The sequence below is a fragment of the Balaenoptera ricei genome, chromosome 8 (genome assembly GCF_028023285.1).
Source record: "Balaenoptera ricei isolate mBalRic1 chromosome 8, mBalRic1.hap2, whole genome shotgun sequence".
Classification (NCBI taxonomy): domain Eukaryota; kingdom Metazoa; phylum Chordata; class Mammalia; order Artiodactyla; family Balaenopteridae; genus Balaenoptera; species Balaenoptera ricei.
Genome location: NC_082646.1, coordinates 83927058 through 83944974, shown reverse-complemented (window position 1 = coordinate 83944974; position 17917 = coordinate 83927058). Strand labels below are relative to the sequence as shown.

General features: G+C 41.8%; 1 protein-coding gene across 1 annotated transcript in view; it reads right to left on the bottom strand.

Annotated features, from left to right (window-relative positions):
• Positions 1-9892, bottom strand: part of LOC132370196 (hypoxia-inducible factor 1-alpha inhibitor-like) — a 175651-nt gene extending 165759 nt beyond the window's left edge. The window contains 3 exon segments of the mRNA XM_059929937.1: positions 4370-4433; positions 8445-8587; positions 9520-9892. Of these exon segments, the coding sequence (XP_059785920.1) occupies positions 4370-4433; positions 8445-8587; positions 9520-9892 (580 nt within the window).
• Positions 9893-17917: the final 8025 nt, after the last annotated feature.

The following is a 17917-nucleotide window of genomic DNA, read 5'->3' as shown; positions in this document are numbered from 1 at the left end:
TTCCTTTAATTAACCAATAAACTCAATATATTTTCAATTTTACAAAAACAGAAAGTTTTAAGGAAGAAAGAAAACAGAAAAAAAATTGATATTTTATAGGAACTAAGCAATAATAATCCAGTATTGTTTTCAAAAGAAGAGTGCTGAAAGGGTATAGCCTTATCAAATATTAAGATATTTAAAAGATGCTATAATTCAAACAATGCGATGTATTCACTGAGACAATCCTTTCTGGATCTTTTCTTGAAAGGAAACAGAGTAGTTTTAGATCCAAATCACCTGGGATCCACTTAGAAGAAACTCTGGGACTTAGGAACGAAGAATCCACATCTCTTTGGTCTGCTGTAGCTTAAGTGTAACTTCTTAATAGTTGATGAAAAGAAAGAGAATCAGCAGGGCCAATGATTATTGAGGGATTGGATCACTTTCTCTCAACAATTATTTACTGGGCAGTAGCAAGCCCCATATCAGGCACTAAGAGATAGAGTTGTGTAGCCTATATATAGGTCATCTATTCCAAAACAACTAACAATATTCTTCTCTTTCTTAAAATGTCTTTTATAAAGTTGGAAAAGCAAATTACATACTTTCTCAGCCTTCCATGCAGGGGTAGTCATGAATAGTCATTATGAGGGGAAGTATGATGGGGACTTTCAGGAAAAGATATTATCTCTCAGATAAGAAACGATGAGGAGAAAGGCTCTCAGCAGTGATACAGTCCTCTTGAGTTCTGACTTTGACTGCATCCATGACTTCTGCATCTTCTGTAGCCATCTTGAGTGCATGAGTGACAACATATGGAAGCTGCTTATCTCCAAACTTCTTTTTAACGTTATGGGAGAAAAATACTGTTATTTCGTTAAGCTACTGTAAGTAGGTATTCTGTTATCTGAAATGGAAAACAATCCTAGCTGAAAATAATTTTTCTTAAATAAAAACTAAGCAGATATATTTCCTGGAGCTTAGAATAGTGAGAAATAGTAAAACAGCGTCAAAAATCTGTTCCAAGCTTTTTGGTCTCTGACTGACCATAGTTTAGAAATCATTCTTATTCACTGATTTGTTGTAACTTATATAAATTCCACAACTGAGTCTAAATTGTGGGCTTGTGTGTGTGTGTGTGTGTACACTCACATGCACTACTGCCCTGGGGCACCAAATTCAAAGAATGGGCAAGGGATTGAGTGGATGTCTTTGTCCCGACTGGAAATGGCATGAATAAAATTACCTCTCTTAGATTCTGAAGGATGAACTCCAAATTCAGGAGTTATACCACTGAGTTAGTGGGTAACTGGAGGGGTCATCACTGAATTCTCAAAATGAAAAGATATGGGCCACCTGGCTTTTACATTTCATGCTCTTCACTGAAAAGGCATGAGTGAGCAGCTCCAGCTTCAAGCTGTCTTCCCCTCACATATGACCTGAGGCTCCAACTAAGAGGCTACAGTTGTTATGACTCACACTAGACAAGAGGATTTGCCCTCAAGGGTACAAGGACAATCACTCACACGTGTGGGCAAAGCCAACAGATTCTCCATGCAAAAGTCTCTTCACCATCCTCTGTCAAGCTTATTAATTATCCTTCCATCAACTGGAAGACAGAGGGCCCCCTTGAACACCAAGCTGGACGAAGTAGGCACCACATTCATCACTGGACAACTGGCTGAGGCTGACATAATATATACAGATTCGATTCCAGACAGAGATAACCCTCCATGGCAAAGGCTCACAGCCGTGTGGTTTCCTAGACACTCAGTGCTTAAAAGACAGGTTGACCTTTTCAAGTTTAACTTCTCAAGATACATGTTCACCACACCAAGGGATAGCAAAAAAAAACAAAAACAAAAACAAAACCCAGAACATTCTGCTTACGAGTTCAACACAAAGTCCCTGCCTTACCTGTGGATATACTATCCATCTTCAGATTTCTAGTATGAAGGGGAGCCAGCAAGACACTGCCCTGTATATAGTTCAAGATGTAATACACTTGCTTGCTGAAGTACATGTCAAATGAGATCATATATTTGAAGAAACCTTTGAAAACACTAAAACAATGTATCAATATATGGTATGAGTGCTGTGAATCCTAATGCAAAGCAATGAGGATGTTATGCCCTTGTTGAAAAAACTTCAAAGGCTCCCATTTCCTACAGAATTAAGTCATAACTCCTTATCATTAAGAGGGACTATTTATTCCCCTTCCCATAAGTCTTTATAAAAAACATGAGGGTGCTTCAGGTCCACTTTCCAAAGGGCAGTAACATTGGAGGCACATTCCCTGCCCTTCTCTGGTGAAGTGATTAATATAATTGGTGAAAACTGTAACCAGAGGTGAGGCCACCCCACTGCCCAAGAGCAAACCTTCATTATTCTGTTTTAACCTTACCCCCTGCAAACAGATGGGGGAAAATCTAGGTCATGTGACCTCAGGATTTAGGCTTAACTCTTTTCAAATCTAATTATTTCCAGAAAGTTTTATCTAATGGAGGTTCCTTACCCCATCTGGCTCTTCAACCAGAAACCTGGAAGTGAAAATGGTAAGTAGCAATACTCCAGCACAAACATACACTGAGGTCCCAACACCATCAAGACACTCAATAGATGAGGGAGGGACATTCTAGGTTGAGGAAACTGCATTAACAAAGGCAGTAGACAGGAAAGAAGAGGCACATCTTGGGAATGTTCACTAATCCAGTGTGACTATAACATTCAAGAACCCAAGGAGGTGCAGTGAGAGATGAGACTGGAAACATGCATCTCTGTGGGTTCTAGAACAAAACCTGGCATGAAGTGCTATGTAATAGTTTGTTGAAGGAAGAAATTATATTATTTAAAATTCACAACAATCCTATGATACTGGTGCTGTTATACCAATTTTAGAGCTGAAAACTGAGGCAGTCTAACTTCAGAATTTGTTCTCTTAACCATAATGAGACTAGACCACACATAATAACTGGGTGGTCCAGGCCAAGGACCAAAAGAAAAGAGAATGGAAAAAAGGGAGGAATAGAAGAAAGAAGGAAAAGTGGGAGAGAAGAAACCAAAAGCCTAAAATAAAAATTAAAAAATGTATGATCATTTACATAGTTAAGTTCTTGAGAGAAAATAGAAAGATGTGAGAATCGCTGGATTTCTACTGTAGACAACATAGCAGTAACAACGGTGTGATGAAATGACGTAGACCTTTCCCTCCCCAAAGTTCTCCAATAGCAGGGACTATAATGGCTAGAGGACTCTGTTGAAAGCAAAGTCACTACATTCTCCCAGTTCAGAATATGCTAGTTTTCCTGCTTTCTCTCTGCCCGAGTACACAGAAACTGAAACTTGTCTGACCGTCTTTTCCAAAGAGATGTAAGATGGGCCAGGAAGCCCCAAAGGCTGCCATTGGAAACTGCAGTATTTGAGAAGAGATGCTATCTCCTGTCCTTTAGAAGGGGAAGGGAGTGCTTCACTGGCTCCCTCCCTGAAGCCACCTCAGGGGAAGGGCCCTAATACAATGTTCCTAGAAGTTGGGAATGTGGGTCAGAAGAGGAACTTGACACCTCATTCCTGGTTTGGGTGTCCAGTCAATGTCTGGTTTTGCCAGCCTGTTTCTGAGTGGTTGGGACAGAGAAAAGAGCATGGGGAGGTGGAGTTGTGATCCATCCGGCAGAGGGTCCCAAGTTTCCAAGAAGTAAAAAGATGAATCTCTTGTCCTAGAGTCCATCCAAAGGTGGATATTAGGAGGGAGCTGCAAGTTTGCTGGAGGCAACTACCTGGTGGAGCTACGAGGAACACCCATCAAAGGGCTGTGTCCTGAGGTCACCAGCTGGAAGTCACCAGAAAACCAAGGGGAGCTTCACAAGTGGCCACCAATAGTAAGATTCCCTAGGAAAGATGAACTCATAGCACACAAGGAGCAGAAGCTATCAATACAAAGCCCATAAAGTAGACACTACTAGTATTTCCATCCTTGATATTTGATTGAACCTATTCCCAGATGCTTCAATGGCCCCAGGTCATGTGGCTTCCCAGAGACAAGGTCAGGGCTAATCACATCTTCTGATTTCTTGTCTAGTACTCACTTCATCCCTGCTCTTCAGATCACCTTGTCTCCATGTCAGAGTCACAAGAAGATTGAAACAGATCATTGGCCAAGCCACAGCCGTGGTCACTGCCTAGAAATATTCTCCTCAAAGCTAATTCTGGTCTGTGGAATATCCAGTCAGAGCTATACCTCCCCGTCATGCTGAATTACAAAATACAGCAAGATGACTAACTTTCCTCTCAGCACCAGCCACTGTGGGCTAAATGGCACTATAAACTAGGCTCTCACTGACACCATCACTATGAAAATGCCCGCAGCAGATGATGCTGGGGTGAAGCTTACCTGAAAGGTGCAACGTGGACAGAAGTTGAACTTCAGCTCCAGAGTGGTCATGAGAAATTAATTTCTATATTGAAACATCAAGGAAAATTTCATAATATGCATTACACCCCAAATCATGATAGTCTTCTGAGCCAGAAAGTCAAAGTGAGAGGAGGAACTGGATTCCTTCAAGTACTTAAGTACACCAATCAGCCACACATTCTTAAAATAGCTGCAGATAATCTCCCTAGACTGCAAGAGGATAGACAACAGGGACCAAAGATGAGGGTGTGAGCCATCTTAACATCTCCATTTCTGTCTCATACAGTATCTTTCGGGTAACGCCGCCAAGGAAAATTTTGTAAACCAAAGCTATGTAGACTTTTCCTCCACCCCTGTGTTAGTTCCTTGCAGATTTCCAGATGGTATTAGATGTGAAAGAGAATTATTAGGGGCGGGGGGAGTAGAAGGTGGAGAGAGCCCTCAGATCAGGATGTAGGTCTGACACCTGTACAAGGAGAGAAGGAAGGAAAGAGGATTGGGTAGAAGGAGTCTTAGACGGCAGCACAGTTCCAAGAATGTTTCAGCCAGACCAGGGGGGAGTCCTCTAACCAAGGCTGCTCACTGGAGGAGTCTTGCATCTCTCCAGAGTCCAGAAGCAGCCTACAAGGGCGCCAACACAGAGGTAGATTCAGAGTGGCAACAGCTGCAAGCCATCGGTCAGTTGTGCTCCTTACAGTGGGAGAGCTGAATAACACATTTCATCGTCACCACATTCCTAACCATCGCAGTCAGGGTTCAGAGTTCAAAAAACCAGAACTCAATGCTGGCTAAAGTACGTGTAAAAAAGGAATTTATGGGAAGGTGTTGGGTAGCTCCCAGGATTTATGGGAAGGCTGGAGGAAAGACTGAGGAAAGGGGCAGGAATCAAGGTTATGCCTCAGAAATAACCTCCTCAGGATGCTGCTGCTGTTGCTGCTACTGGATGCCAGACTCCAGCACTTTCCCTGCACCATGGCAACCACCACTGGCGCCCCTTCTACCATGACTAGACACTGGACATCACCGCCACCACTGCCACTGGCTGAATAAATTCTAAAGTGCTGCTGCTTCTCTGCATCACTTGAGTTATATTCAAAGTACAGAGAGGGAACACCTAATTGGTTCAGCTTTAGTCATATATCCTGGCCCCCAGGTAGGGCTGCCAGATTTAGCAAATGAAAATGTAAGATGCACAGTTAAATGGAAATTTCAGATAAACACTGAGATTTTTTGGTATAAGTATATCCCATGCAATATCTAGTGTATACTTAACACTGAAAATATTGTCATTTATCTGAAATTCAAATTTAACTGGGTGTCTTTAATTTATCTTCCCGGGGGCCAGCAGGAGGGGAGAGTGAGTGTCTGTTTTTTAGTGCCTGTCACATAAGGCAGTAAACCCTGCCTTCCATCAAGATTGATGTAATGGTGAATTCTCCAAACTGGGGAAAGAGGTTATTAGGTTGTGCTGCCATGGATGGGAATATCTATTCTCCAGAGTCCAATTAATACGGCATCCCTTATCATAATCAATGTAAAAGGAGCTACTCGGGGACATATTTTTAACCCAAATTTCTCAAGAACAGAATGAAATGGGCAGAAAGATATTGTTTTTTCCTGCTTCTCATGGAAAGTTGGTTTTTACAGACATTTAAGTACAAAGCATTTGCTGTTTCACACATTTGTTAATGTCCAAATCTGGGCTTCATCCAGAGACAATAATATGCAGGGACACAGATATAACTGACTACAACTGCATCTGCCAACTCTGTTGGGCTGGTGGGGGGTTGTCTCGGACATAGGCTCTTTGAAGAATATTATAGATAGAGAGAAGGAGTACTTTGGGCAAGAGCTGTTACCCCAGGATTTTGATGAGACAGTGTTTCAATGAGCACCACATGCCCTGCAGAAGCGTCACCTCCAGGAACCCAGCCCTGGTCCTAATAGAGAGGTACTTCTGCTAGAGGCCAGGACCAGTCTGCCTGTGGCTGTGCTTTTCAGATGGATCTACCCCACTGGACAGGAGACATGCCCGAGAAGGGCCAGGAGCCTCTTTGAAACAGGACATGTATAAAGGGGAAATATTATTGTCCTTGAAAAACACAATTCCCCACATAACCAGAACCATGTGTCCCTGGCCTGTGGGGCTTTGTTCTCAGCAGGGTGTCAGATGCTGTCCAGCCTTGGAATGTGCTTTCTCTAGGCAACCAGTTCCAGGTAGGGGAAAGAATACACACCGAGCCCCTCCTCCAGGACATCTGTGGCTTCAAGGTCCCCCCAGGGCAACCAAATCACTACATCTCTGTCTTTTACACATCTTCCTATCAACCTTTTCTAAACAGAGAAGAGGAAATGATGTTTTCACAGTGTGGGCCCTTCCTAAGTGACACCTCACCTTTTCTAGACAGTTTCCAAAAGAGTGTCTTTTCAGAGCCCTCTTTTGTGTGCTGGGTGGAGAAAGGGAAAAGGTTTTCAAAAAATCTCACTGTGACTTTGCATATCACAAAAATATCTAAGATGATTCCGTTTTGTAATCTCCACACCCCGCCCCCGACACACACACATCAGATTTTAAATCAATTTGTTAGCTTACTTCTATTCACAAATATTTAAGCATATTTATCACTGAGTGCTTGGCATTATACTAAACACTAGTGATGTAAAGATGAAAAAGATAAAGTGATCCCTACCTTCATAGAGTTTTCTTCTTTAATATACCCCACAGAAATAAGTATAAAGCTTTACATACAGTTCATTTCAATTAAACTAGTATTTATTGAGTGAACTGGAATTCCCCAGGAGAATAAAGTCTCTAGGAAAATAAGATCTTATTGAAAGTATACTAGATGTTCTTCCTTCTTCCTTCCTTTCATCCTACAAATATTAAATGTTCACCATGTGCCAGGGTCTGTGCTACAGTCTGGGTATCCAAGAGTAAACAAAGAATTGCTCTTGTGGAGATTACAGTCTAGGGGGAGAGAGACACCTTAAAAGATCATTCTCAAAATGGAATCACAGCTGCAAACGGTGATAACATTTGTGATGGTCCATATTGGTAGAATGAATAAATGAATAAGGGGTACTACGAAAGCATTCAACAAGGGCGTCTGATAAAGCTCATGAAGCCATGGAGTTTAATTCAGCATTTAAGAGTAAGGCCAAGAAATGTAGAAGAAGCTAGAGCCAGGTGCTGGGCTATGAATTCATGAATCTTATCTTAGTCTCTTGAGGTTTTTATTATTATTCTCATTTTGTGAACAAGGAAACTGAGACTCCGATTTGAAGTACTTTGTCTGCTGTCATAGGGCTACACAGTGATGGTAGACCTTGGATTCACTGCGTGACTCCAGAATTCATGGTCTTTTCCTAACACCACATTCCCTCTCCCTAAACCAAGCAATATACTAAACACTAAGACCTCATTTCTTACCAGCCCATTGGCCTTTGCGTTCCTCAAATACCCGGAACACATTCCCATCTCAGGCTTTGAACTTGCTCGTATGTCTATGTAGCTCCCTCCCTCACTCCCTCCCTCCCTCCCTCCCTCAGTCAGAAGTTTCCTTAGAGAAGCCTCCTCTGACCCCATTCACCATAATAGTGTCTGCCACTCTGTTTCCCTGCTTTATTTTTCTCTGTACCACCTATCACTATATGAAAGGAATTTGCTATTCATTTGTTAGTTGTCTCTTCCCCACCAGAATGTAAGCTCCATGTAAGTCGGGGGCTGTATCAAGCAGGGTCCCAGCAGGACACAGAATTCCACTCTGATGCTTTCACCCAAAGGATTTAAAAAGAGAGGTGGGCATTTTACAGAGGCTAAAGTGGTTTTGAGGAAAACAGTGAAGAAGGTTGAGACATCTAGAACTGAAAAAAAGCCAGTAGGCATTACCACCCTTAGGCTTAGAGGGAGGCACAAAGGGAGGAAATGTTGTCCACGGAATCAGCAATTTCTGGAGCTTGCAGGAGGGGCTGGCGGGCAGCAGCTGTGGCAGCGGAGGACATGGCCAGTGCTGGAGCTGAGACCGTGGGACAGGGAGAAAGCCCAACCTCTCACCACTCTACCCTGACCCCGTTTTGCGCGTTGACGCTCACTAGCCAAAGCCAACTGGAATCCAGCCAGCAAGGCTGCACGGGTGGTGCTGTCTGCGGCGGTCAGCATCTCAGGCACAGAACAGGGCGGAGAAGTGGAGGATGGATCTGGGAATGGGAAGCAATAAACGGAGAATAACCAGGTACAAGGATTTTGTTTGGTTTACCTCATTTTCCCACCACCCAGAATACTGCCTCTCACAGCTTGAGTGCTCAATAATATGTGTGAATAAATAAAATATGCCCCATGAAAAAGAAAGACAAAGGCAAGAGACTGTCATCAGAGCAACCAGGAGTCACCCAGGAGTGGTTTGATGGGGACTTCTAACCGGGTGGCAGCTTTGAGCCTGGAACAGAAAACCAGACGTGAAAGTTGCTTCTAGGGAGGGACAAGATTTGTTTGTTCAGCGTTACACACTTCTGTAGAGTGAAAGGTTATATAAATTGGGAAACACAGGTCACATCCACAGATATTAAGGAATGCCTTCTGAATGCAACATAAACTGATATCTAGCCACTCAGATGGTCTGAGCTGATGTTCAGGGAGGAGCTGGAGGTCAGGCGTTCATGCTGGCTGGGATCTTAGCTGTGGATCAAGGCGCAAACAATGGAAACCCACTCATAGGAGCTAAATAACAAAAGGGGGGATATACTATGAGAACACAGGACTATTTTAAGGGATCTAAAGAAAGGAGATGTAGAGGAGGGACCACTGCAATTACTCCATCTCTCTAGGACTGGGTCAGTCAGTCATTCAGCAAACATTTATTGAACTCCCACGGAGTGCCAGGCACTGTGTTAGGGTCTGAGGTGAACACAACACAAAGAGTGCCATCTCTGCTTCTCTGGTTACATTTGAATTCTCTCTTGCTCTCTCTCACTATCTCAAGTTTTACCTGATTTTTTGTGGAGACAGCCCACATGAACAGTCCCCACCTGCACTGTGCCCTTATGCCTTTTGAAGTCCCCAACCCTGCAGAAACATGATGTTTCTGAGTTTGAATTCTAAGCTCCAAGAAGAAAGAATCCAAGGAACTGACTGGATGGTTCTATTCCAATCAAGTAATCGAGTAGGCCAAAGGTCTGAGTTACCTGTTTCTCTGCCTGCTCGGCAGGGATGAGAGAAGCATACTTTGTGAAGGGAACATAGGCAGCTTCTCCAAGAAGAGACTGGAGGGAGGAGACATCATTAGTACAACAGAGCATCTCCACCCATTCAGCCTTTACATGCCATCTTCGCCCATTTGTATACTCTGTAGAAAAACTCAAGGGCAGGAAATAAGAGAGTGCACCGATGAATATAACACACCGGCTCTGTTTACGAATACCCTGTGAGAGAAACGCACACCCTCTGAGGACTGATTCTTCCAGCTGGTTTATAGCATGTTCAGTATAACTCATCAGATAGCCCATCAACCCACAGACACAGCCCTTTGGGGCTGCCGCAGACAATAAGCAGCAGGAGATGTGGCAAAGGAAAAGGGAGGGCATTTGTTCCTCTAATTTAGTTCTGACTAAATGAGCAACTACAGTGAAGACAGCAGGCAGATCAAATAGAAATTCCCGGCACCCATGTTAATGAAAACATCTACATTATAATTAAAGGTCCAAAAAAAATCTCCTCTAAAATGTAGAGCCCATAGAAGATGGGGTGGTTCACGCTGAACCAAACATAAAGCTCCCTGGAATCTGACTCCTGTGGCATTCAGTGGATTATTGATTCTTGCCAGTGGCAATAGTGGTAATGTTCAGAATTTTAAAAAAGATTAACTATGATTTAATTCATTTAAGCCTTACCTTGGAAGAGGTGGAGAGAGGCAGAAATCTGAGAGAAGAGAGTCATATGTGATAGTGCCAATTTCATTTTTTAAAAAAAGGCTCCTAAGAGGCTCCTAACCATAGTAGGTATTGCCAGGATTAGAGGAATTAGAAGCATACATAGACATAGTGATTGTATATATCTCTGCTTTCAGTGTAGTCTTATGAGCAGACAGGAAGTAGACGTTGAAGCTGGAATCAAAGGGCTTGGTGAGCCTTATGTGGCATAGAAAAGGTAAGGGTGACCCACCCCTCTATCCCCCAATCAACCTGATGCATAAAACTTTAAGACCTTCCGGGAGGCAATGGACACAAGTATCTGTTCCCTAAGGGCTCATGGAACCAGCAGCAACCTTAACCTTATCAACAACAGTGCCCTCATTTTACAGGCGAGAAAAATTAAGACCCAGAGAGATGAAAGCACATCATCCAAGATTACAGGCAGTCACAGGTCTGCCATGAGATTGTAATACCCAACCAGAATATGCCTTGCGGCAGGCAGAATTCTGAGATGACCCTGAGTGACCCTCATCCTTGTATTGATACCATTCTCTCCCTTTTGAGTGTGGATGGAACCTGTGAAGATGATAGCACTCCTGTGATTGTTACATTTTAATGCCAAATCAAGATAATCCTGGGTGGGCCTGACCTAATTAGATGAGTGCTTTAAAAGGTTAGTCTCTGGCAGGTTGCAAAACAGGAAGTCTGAGAGATACATGCTGGCTTGCCTAGAAGAAAACAAACATCTACTCTGAGGACTGCCTGAGGACACCATGTGACAAGAAACGGAGGTGGCCTCAAGAAGCCCAGAGAGCTGTCTCTGGCTGACAGCTAACAGGAATATGGGAACCTCAGTTCTACAGCTGTCAGGAAATAAATTCTGCTAGCAACAGGTAAGCTTAAAACAGGACTCCCAAGCCCCAAGTGAGAACTGAAGCCCCAGCCAATATCTTGATATCAGACTGGTAAGACATTGAACAGAAAATTCAACCATGTCATGCTCAGGACTTCTGACTTACAGAAATTCTAAGACAATAAATGAATAATGTTTTCAGCTGTTAAGTTTGTGGTAATTTGTTATGCAGCCAAAAAAAAAACTAATACACTCCTCAAGAACTTATCTGGGTGGGGATTTTTTGATTTCAAGGAGCTGAAACTTTATAAAACCAGCTTGAGTAGAACAAAAAATGGTTTCAGGAGAGGGGCAGTTATAGTAAAGACACAGAAATCTCATAGACTCTGAGAACAACAACGAAAAACTAAGCTTGGGTTCTCATAAAAGCTTTTGCAATGGAATCAGCCACCTCACCCACCCATCCTACGGTGGACGCCATGTCCCAGCCATAGGAACTAGTCACAGTTACTTAAATACACTTCCCTCCTCTATGCCACAGTAGTAATTAAATTTTGTCTTGGGTGCCCAGGCTGCTTGACTGGCCATAGCTGCCTGGAGTGTTGTATTGAGGAGAGTTTTGAGACTGATGTTTGGAATCAGCAAGAATAATGAACTAGGGTAAGATAACAGGCAGTGATGGACTGAGCCAAGGCAGGGAATGGTTGATAGCCTGCATGCCATCTATTTGTTAACCCAGGTCTGCCATTGTTTATGCTGTATCTTCAGCTTGAAATGGCTGCTTCTGGTGCTATCTTGCTACCCAAAACTCTACTCATTATTCAAGGCTTCTCCAAAAAGCCAATCTCAATTTCTCCTTGCTCTCATCCATTAACAATTAAGAATTACTCTCTCCCTCCTCTTGGTCCTAGAGTACTTTCTTCCTACCCCTATTTTCAGATTTAATATCATTATGGGTTGAATTGGGCCTGCTACAAAGATATTTGAAGTCCTAACCCTTAATACCTGAGAATGTGACTTTTTTTGAAATAGGATCTTTGCAGATGTAATTAGTTAAGATGAGGTCATACTGAAGTAGGGTGTGTCTTTAATTCAATATGACTGGTGTCCTTATAAGAAGAGGAAAAGAGACACAGATACACAGACATTCATATGGAAAGATGACCATGTGAAGATAGAGGCAGGGATTGCAATTACGCTGCTATAAACCAAAGAATGCCTGGGGTTACCCAAAGCTGGAAGAGACAAGATCTTCCCCTAGAGGCTTCTGAGGGAGAGTGAACCTGCTCATACCTTAATTTTGGATGTCCAGCCTCCAGAACTGTGAAAGAATAAATTTGTTTGTGCTACTTTGTTATGGCAGCTCTGGGAAATGAATGCAGATGTTCTATTGGTTTTGTGTAAATTTCTGTCTTCCTCATTAAATTCTAAGCTCCCTGAGTAGAGAGTCCATGTTCTATTCATCTTTTTATCTTTCATGACAGTAAATTTTGGATAGATGGATAGATAGATAAGTGGATGGATGTATTTATTAACCCATTCATTCATTTGGCAAATATATAACGAGTACCCACTATGTGTCAGACATAACCGCAGGCCTTTGGGTATGTAGCAGAGAACAAAATAAATTTTTTAAAACCCTGACCTCAAGAAGCTTATAAATGAATGAATTAAATATGGGTGGATTGATGGCTGGCTGGCTGGCTGGCTGGATGGATGGATGGACAGTGAACCATTACCAGAAGGAATTTTAGATCCTCTAATATGGGCAGGATTGGTTCAGGCACCTGAAATAACTAAACTTGCAGAATGCGTTTAATAAATTCAGTTTCTATGGGTAAAGCTGTTATTCTCAACTGGGGCAATTTTCCCCCCCGTCCCTACCCTAGGGGATGTTTGGCAGTGTCTGAAGACTTTTTGATTGTCACAAGTGGGAGGGAGGGCTACTAGCATCTAGGGAATAGAGGTTAGGACTACTGCTAAATGTCCTTCAATGCACAGAACAAATCCCACAGCCAAGAATTAACTGTCCCAAAATGTCAGTAATGCTGGCCCAAAGTGTCAGTATTGAGGAGGCTCAGTTGAGAAACCTTGAGTTAGAAGTGTCCAGGGAACCCGGGGAAGATATAGGAAAGCAAGTGAATCTGCAGCATCTGCAATCAGCTAAACACTGTGCTGAGATATTTACTTATGTTAACGTGCTTAATCCCATTTTACAGATGATGAAACAAAGGCTCAGAATTTAAATAACTTTCCCAAGACCCGAACATTTAGTAAGTTGTAATACCATCATTAAACCAGGTCTGACTCTTAGTGTTCCTTCCCTCCTATCACAGCTGCCTCATTCACTAGAACTTCCCTGACTTGAAATTGGAACTGAAGCTGAACCCTGGGGGTGAGGATATTAAATCTCAATCAGCAGACAATACTGAGGCTCCTGGGGACATTGGAGAGGAAAGAAAATTCTGGAGAACTATTAAAAGGAGGAGTGAAGAGGGCTTCCCTGGTGGCGCAGTGGTTGAGAATCTGCCTGCCAATGCAGGGGACACGGGTTCGAGCCCTGGTCTGGGAAGATCCCACATGCCGCGGAGCAACTAGGCCCGTGAGCCACAACTACTGAGCCTGCGCCTCTGGAGCCTGTGCTCCGCAACAAGAGAGGCCGCGACAGTGAGGCCCGCGCACCGCGATGAAGAGTGGCCCCCGCTCGCTGCAACTGGAGAAAGCCCTCGCACAGAAACGGAGACCCAACATAGCCAAAAAAAAAAAAATTAATTAATTAATTAAAAAAAAAAAAAAGGAGGAATGAGGAGATTGAAAAACTGACCCTCTCCTAAAGCCGTGAATCAGATATAGGTATAGGTAATGAAAGGTAATTCTCTAACAGTACAGGAGTTCCATAAACTAATAAGAACAATTGTGAAAGAGGAGGAGAGATACTTGAAATGGAATCCCAAGAATGTAAAAGCTACAGCAAATAGAAAAAGATAAACATAAGAATTAACCTATAAGAGGTGCTAGACATGCAATTTATGTATTTGTCCATTCACCTGGTATCTAGTAAGTGCCTACTTTGTGCCAGGCACTGTGAAAACACTGGATTATATATTGGTGAACACATAAATGTGGCCCCTATTGTCATGAAACTTACAGTCTGATGAAACTTATCAAAACACTGTCCCATATTAGGGGTATGTGTGTGTGTGTGTAAATATACACATATTTCATCTCAGTTAGATTTACTGGCAGTCAGGAAAGCAAGAGGCTATGATACAACCTCGAGTTTCCATGTTTTCTTCAATTATACATCCTCTGTCAGTCTCTTTACATGCTTTCTTCAAGGGTAACAGCATAATGATGATAATGATCTTTTTTCTTGTGTTCAAAAAGATTGCTCAGCAGCCTCTGATGAGGTTTAAGGAGTTGGGGAAGAAAAGAGAAAAGAGGACTGGGTTTGAAGTGGCACATTAGAGGAAATTATCTGGGAGGGTTAAGCTCTTCAGAACCAGAAAGGCTCTTTCTAGAGTGACCTAGTTGAAATGATTTAAAATATATCATTGTAGGCGCTCTAACAATATTATAATCCTAATTTTCTTGTTGCTGTTCCCATCCTCATATCCCCCTCCCACAGAGAGCTCTGAAACATTCAGTTTTAAAACAAGTGATTAAGGAAAATTGCAGATTATTTTGGGGAGATCCCTGATAAATCTATGAAGCTGGTAAATTCTATCTTCAGAGTCCATTCATGCCCAGTGACTAGAAAGGTACTAGCACCTTTCTAGAGGCTGTGCTCACTGAATATTTGCTGAATAGTAAGTGCTCACTGCATATTTGCTGAATGAATGAACACTCTTACCCTTCAGGAGCTTCTCCCATCCTTACAAGATACATCCTTACAAGATATTACCCTCCCACTCTTTGATGACTGCAGGGTCCTCTTGTGGTCCGGATACCAATCATTCATTCATGTGTTTAATGAGTACTTACTGTATGTCCGACATTATGTTATCAGAAACTTCATGATAGAGGTATCATTATAGCCACTGCTGCTATTGGCTTATTTAGCTGTGTCATCTAGGAAAACACTCTAAATGTGCAGATGTGCACTCTACAATGGAAAACATCCATTTTTAAAAAATGCAGTATATTTCAGCAAGAGGTTCTTCCTCCTAAAAGGAACAGACCTCTGCAATGAAAGAAATACAGCAAAGAATGCATTTGGCCAAAAGAACACATCCCATCATTACCTATTCCCCCACACCCACCTTCTCCTCCATGCATCCCCCGCTCCCCCGCAAGGCTGATTGCAGAAGAGAACAGAGACTGATGCAACCCAAAAAGCTCGGGTTAAAGAGAGACAGCATCTGAGAGGCCATGTGAGCCATCCAACCTCAAGCTAATAAGGAAATCAGGCTATTTGGCACTTTTCTCAGTATAAGGAATAACATCAAAGCTCATGATACAACACAATGATGACTGTATTTAAAGTGAATTTCTATACAAGGCTAACACATTGCCAACTCCAGGGGCACCCTCATCCCATGTGCAACATTAGTACCATGAACTCTTATGCAACAGCTTAACATAGATCCACATGTAATGACAGCAGAAGAGGTCTACAATATTCTATTAAGGATAGAGAGCAATCTGAAAAAGAACGTATTAAATTGTTCCTTTTTGCATATATGTATACTATATACATTTATACATATATAGTTAAAAGGTAAACTGAGGCATATTAAACATTTTAAGGGTTTACTTGAGCAAAAATCAATTTGAAATCAGGCAGCATCCAATCTAGCAGATGAAAAGGAGCCCCAAGGAGCTGTACGAAATAAAGTCTTTGATGGGCAGAAGGGAGCAAGAGCAAGGAAGTTATACCAGGCAAAAAGGTGGGTTTGTTGTTGCAAGGTTACTTTCCTTTAGGGGCTGGCAGGGGTCTAGGAGGCCTATTACCTAACTAGCGCTGATCAGGTGATTCCTGATTGACTGGTTTAAGATTCTGTTTCTGGGGGAGCCAAAACTAATTAAGTCTTGGTTTGGTGACATGGGGCTCAGCATTCGGGACTCCATTTTGGACCTGTCGTCTTGTTTTTAGCAAAATGTACATATATACATATAGATATAATGATTCAATCTCTATAATATCAGTTTTAAATCTTTTTGTGTATTTTATCACTCATTTTTATATTTTTAAAGTTATTTCTTAGCTCTGTCTACCTATCTACCTACCTATCTACCTCTACCTGTCATTAGAATTTCAGCTCCAAGAAAGCAAGAACCTTGCCTCTTTCATTTACAGCAGTATTACCAGTGTCTGAACAGTCTGGCATATAGTATATAATTTCAATAATTATGTATTGAAAGGAAGAAATAAATGAGTACATTTGTAAATGCAAAGAAAAAAACTTGGAAGAAAACTGTAGTCACCTTGGGGCCAGGGAGCTTGGTAGATGAAAAGAAAAGAAGGTATGAGGGAATCTATTTACTTAATATTCTTTTATACTTTATGGAAGTTCTACAATAAGCTGGTATTTATAAAACTAAAAAAATAGACAGTGGGGTTTTATAAAGATTTTTATAATGAAATTTGATCAGTTTATACAACGATTACATTTCAACTTTTTACAGTTGAGTTAAAAGTCCTACAACATGAAGATAGCCACCCCTAACAAAACAGTATGTGAGAAGAAGAGGCTTGGGTACACAAATAAAAACTGACAGAAAATGGGAGGGGAAGAACACAGACTAGTTTCAATCATCATCAGCAAATAATTGTGTCATCTTTAGAAATTCCTGTGTTAAAACTTCTAAGTAGGTGGCCCCTTCTGGACTACTATAGCGAAGTGTCTAGAGCTGGATGGTGGTTAAACCATATGGAACTCTGTCTTTTAAAAGATTTCTGAGTGTGCCACACATTACATTAGACCCTTGAGTTACAAGGATACATAAGGTTCCTTTGCTGCCTCCAAAAAAGAGTTTAACATCTCACAGGTAAGATAGATAAGTGAATAGAAGTATTGCAACACAATGTACCAATAGTTGAAAAAATTGCTCTTGAAGCAGAAGCTACATTAGTTCAAATCATGGTTTATTGTATTGCAATTTAGCATTTTGAAGAATGAATAGGAGTTTCCGTATTAAAGAGAGTTGGATAGTTCTTGGTGAGTAATCGTGGTCCTTTTTGTAGCAGCAACTAACGCTCTTGAACTTTTGATATACAGACGCTGGCTGGGATCCTAATGCGTGTCTAGGAAGGAGGGGGAGTATCAAGAATGTATCCCACTTCCTGAAGCCCTTCTTGTCTAATCTTATGTGATTAGCTAATGTGAAAAAATACATAATAAAAGGTAATGATTACCTTGCTTTTTACTTGCCTCAAGATTAATATTTTAATTTTTGCTCAAAACCCTAATTCTTTATTGTAAAATGATGGATAGGTCATACCTATGATGGATAGGTAAAATGATGGAAGAAGAAAGAGTTTGCTCTTTCCCAAATTGTACCACATGGAGAGGTGGACATGCTGTTATTTAGAATAAGAGTTATCAGTGGGCAAAGCCTCTTACCAACACCTCCACCATTTCACGTTCTTACTATACAGAGCTACTTGCAATTCTGCAAACACTTAACATACTATTTAGGGTTTCCACTCCCTTTCCCACTCGCAGGAAAACTCTATTCAGAAATTACCTCCTCTCTGAAGACTTCCCCAGCTCTCCAATAGAGTCTATCACTAGTCCCTTTCTTTATGTTAATTCTGTCCATTT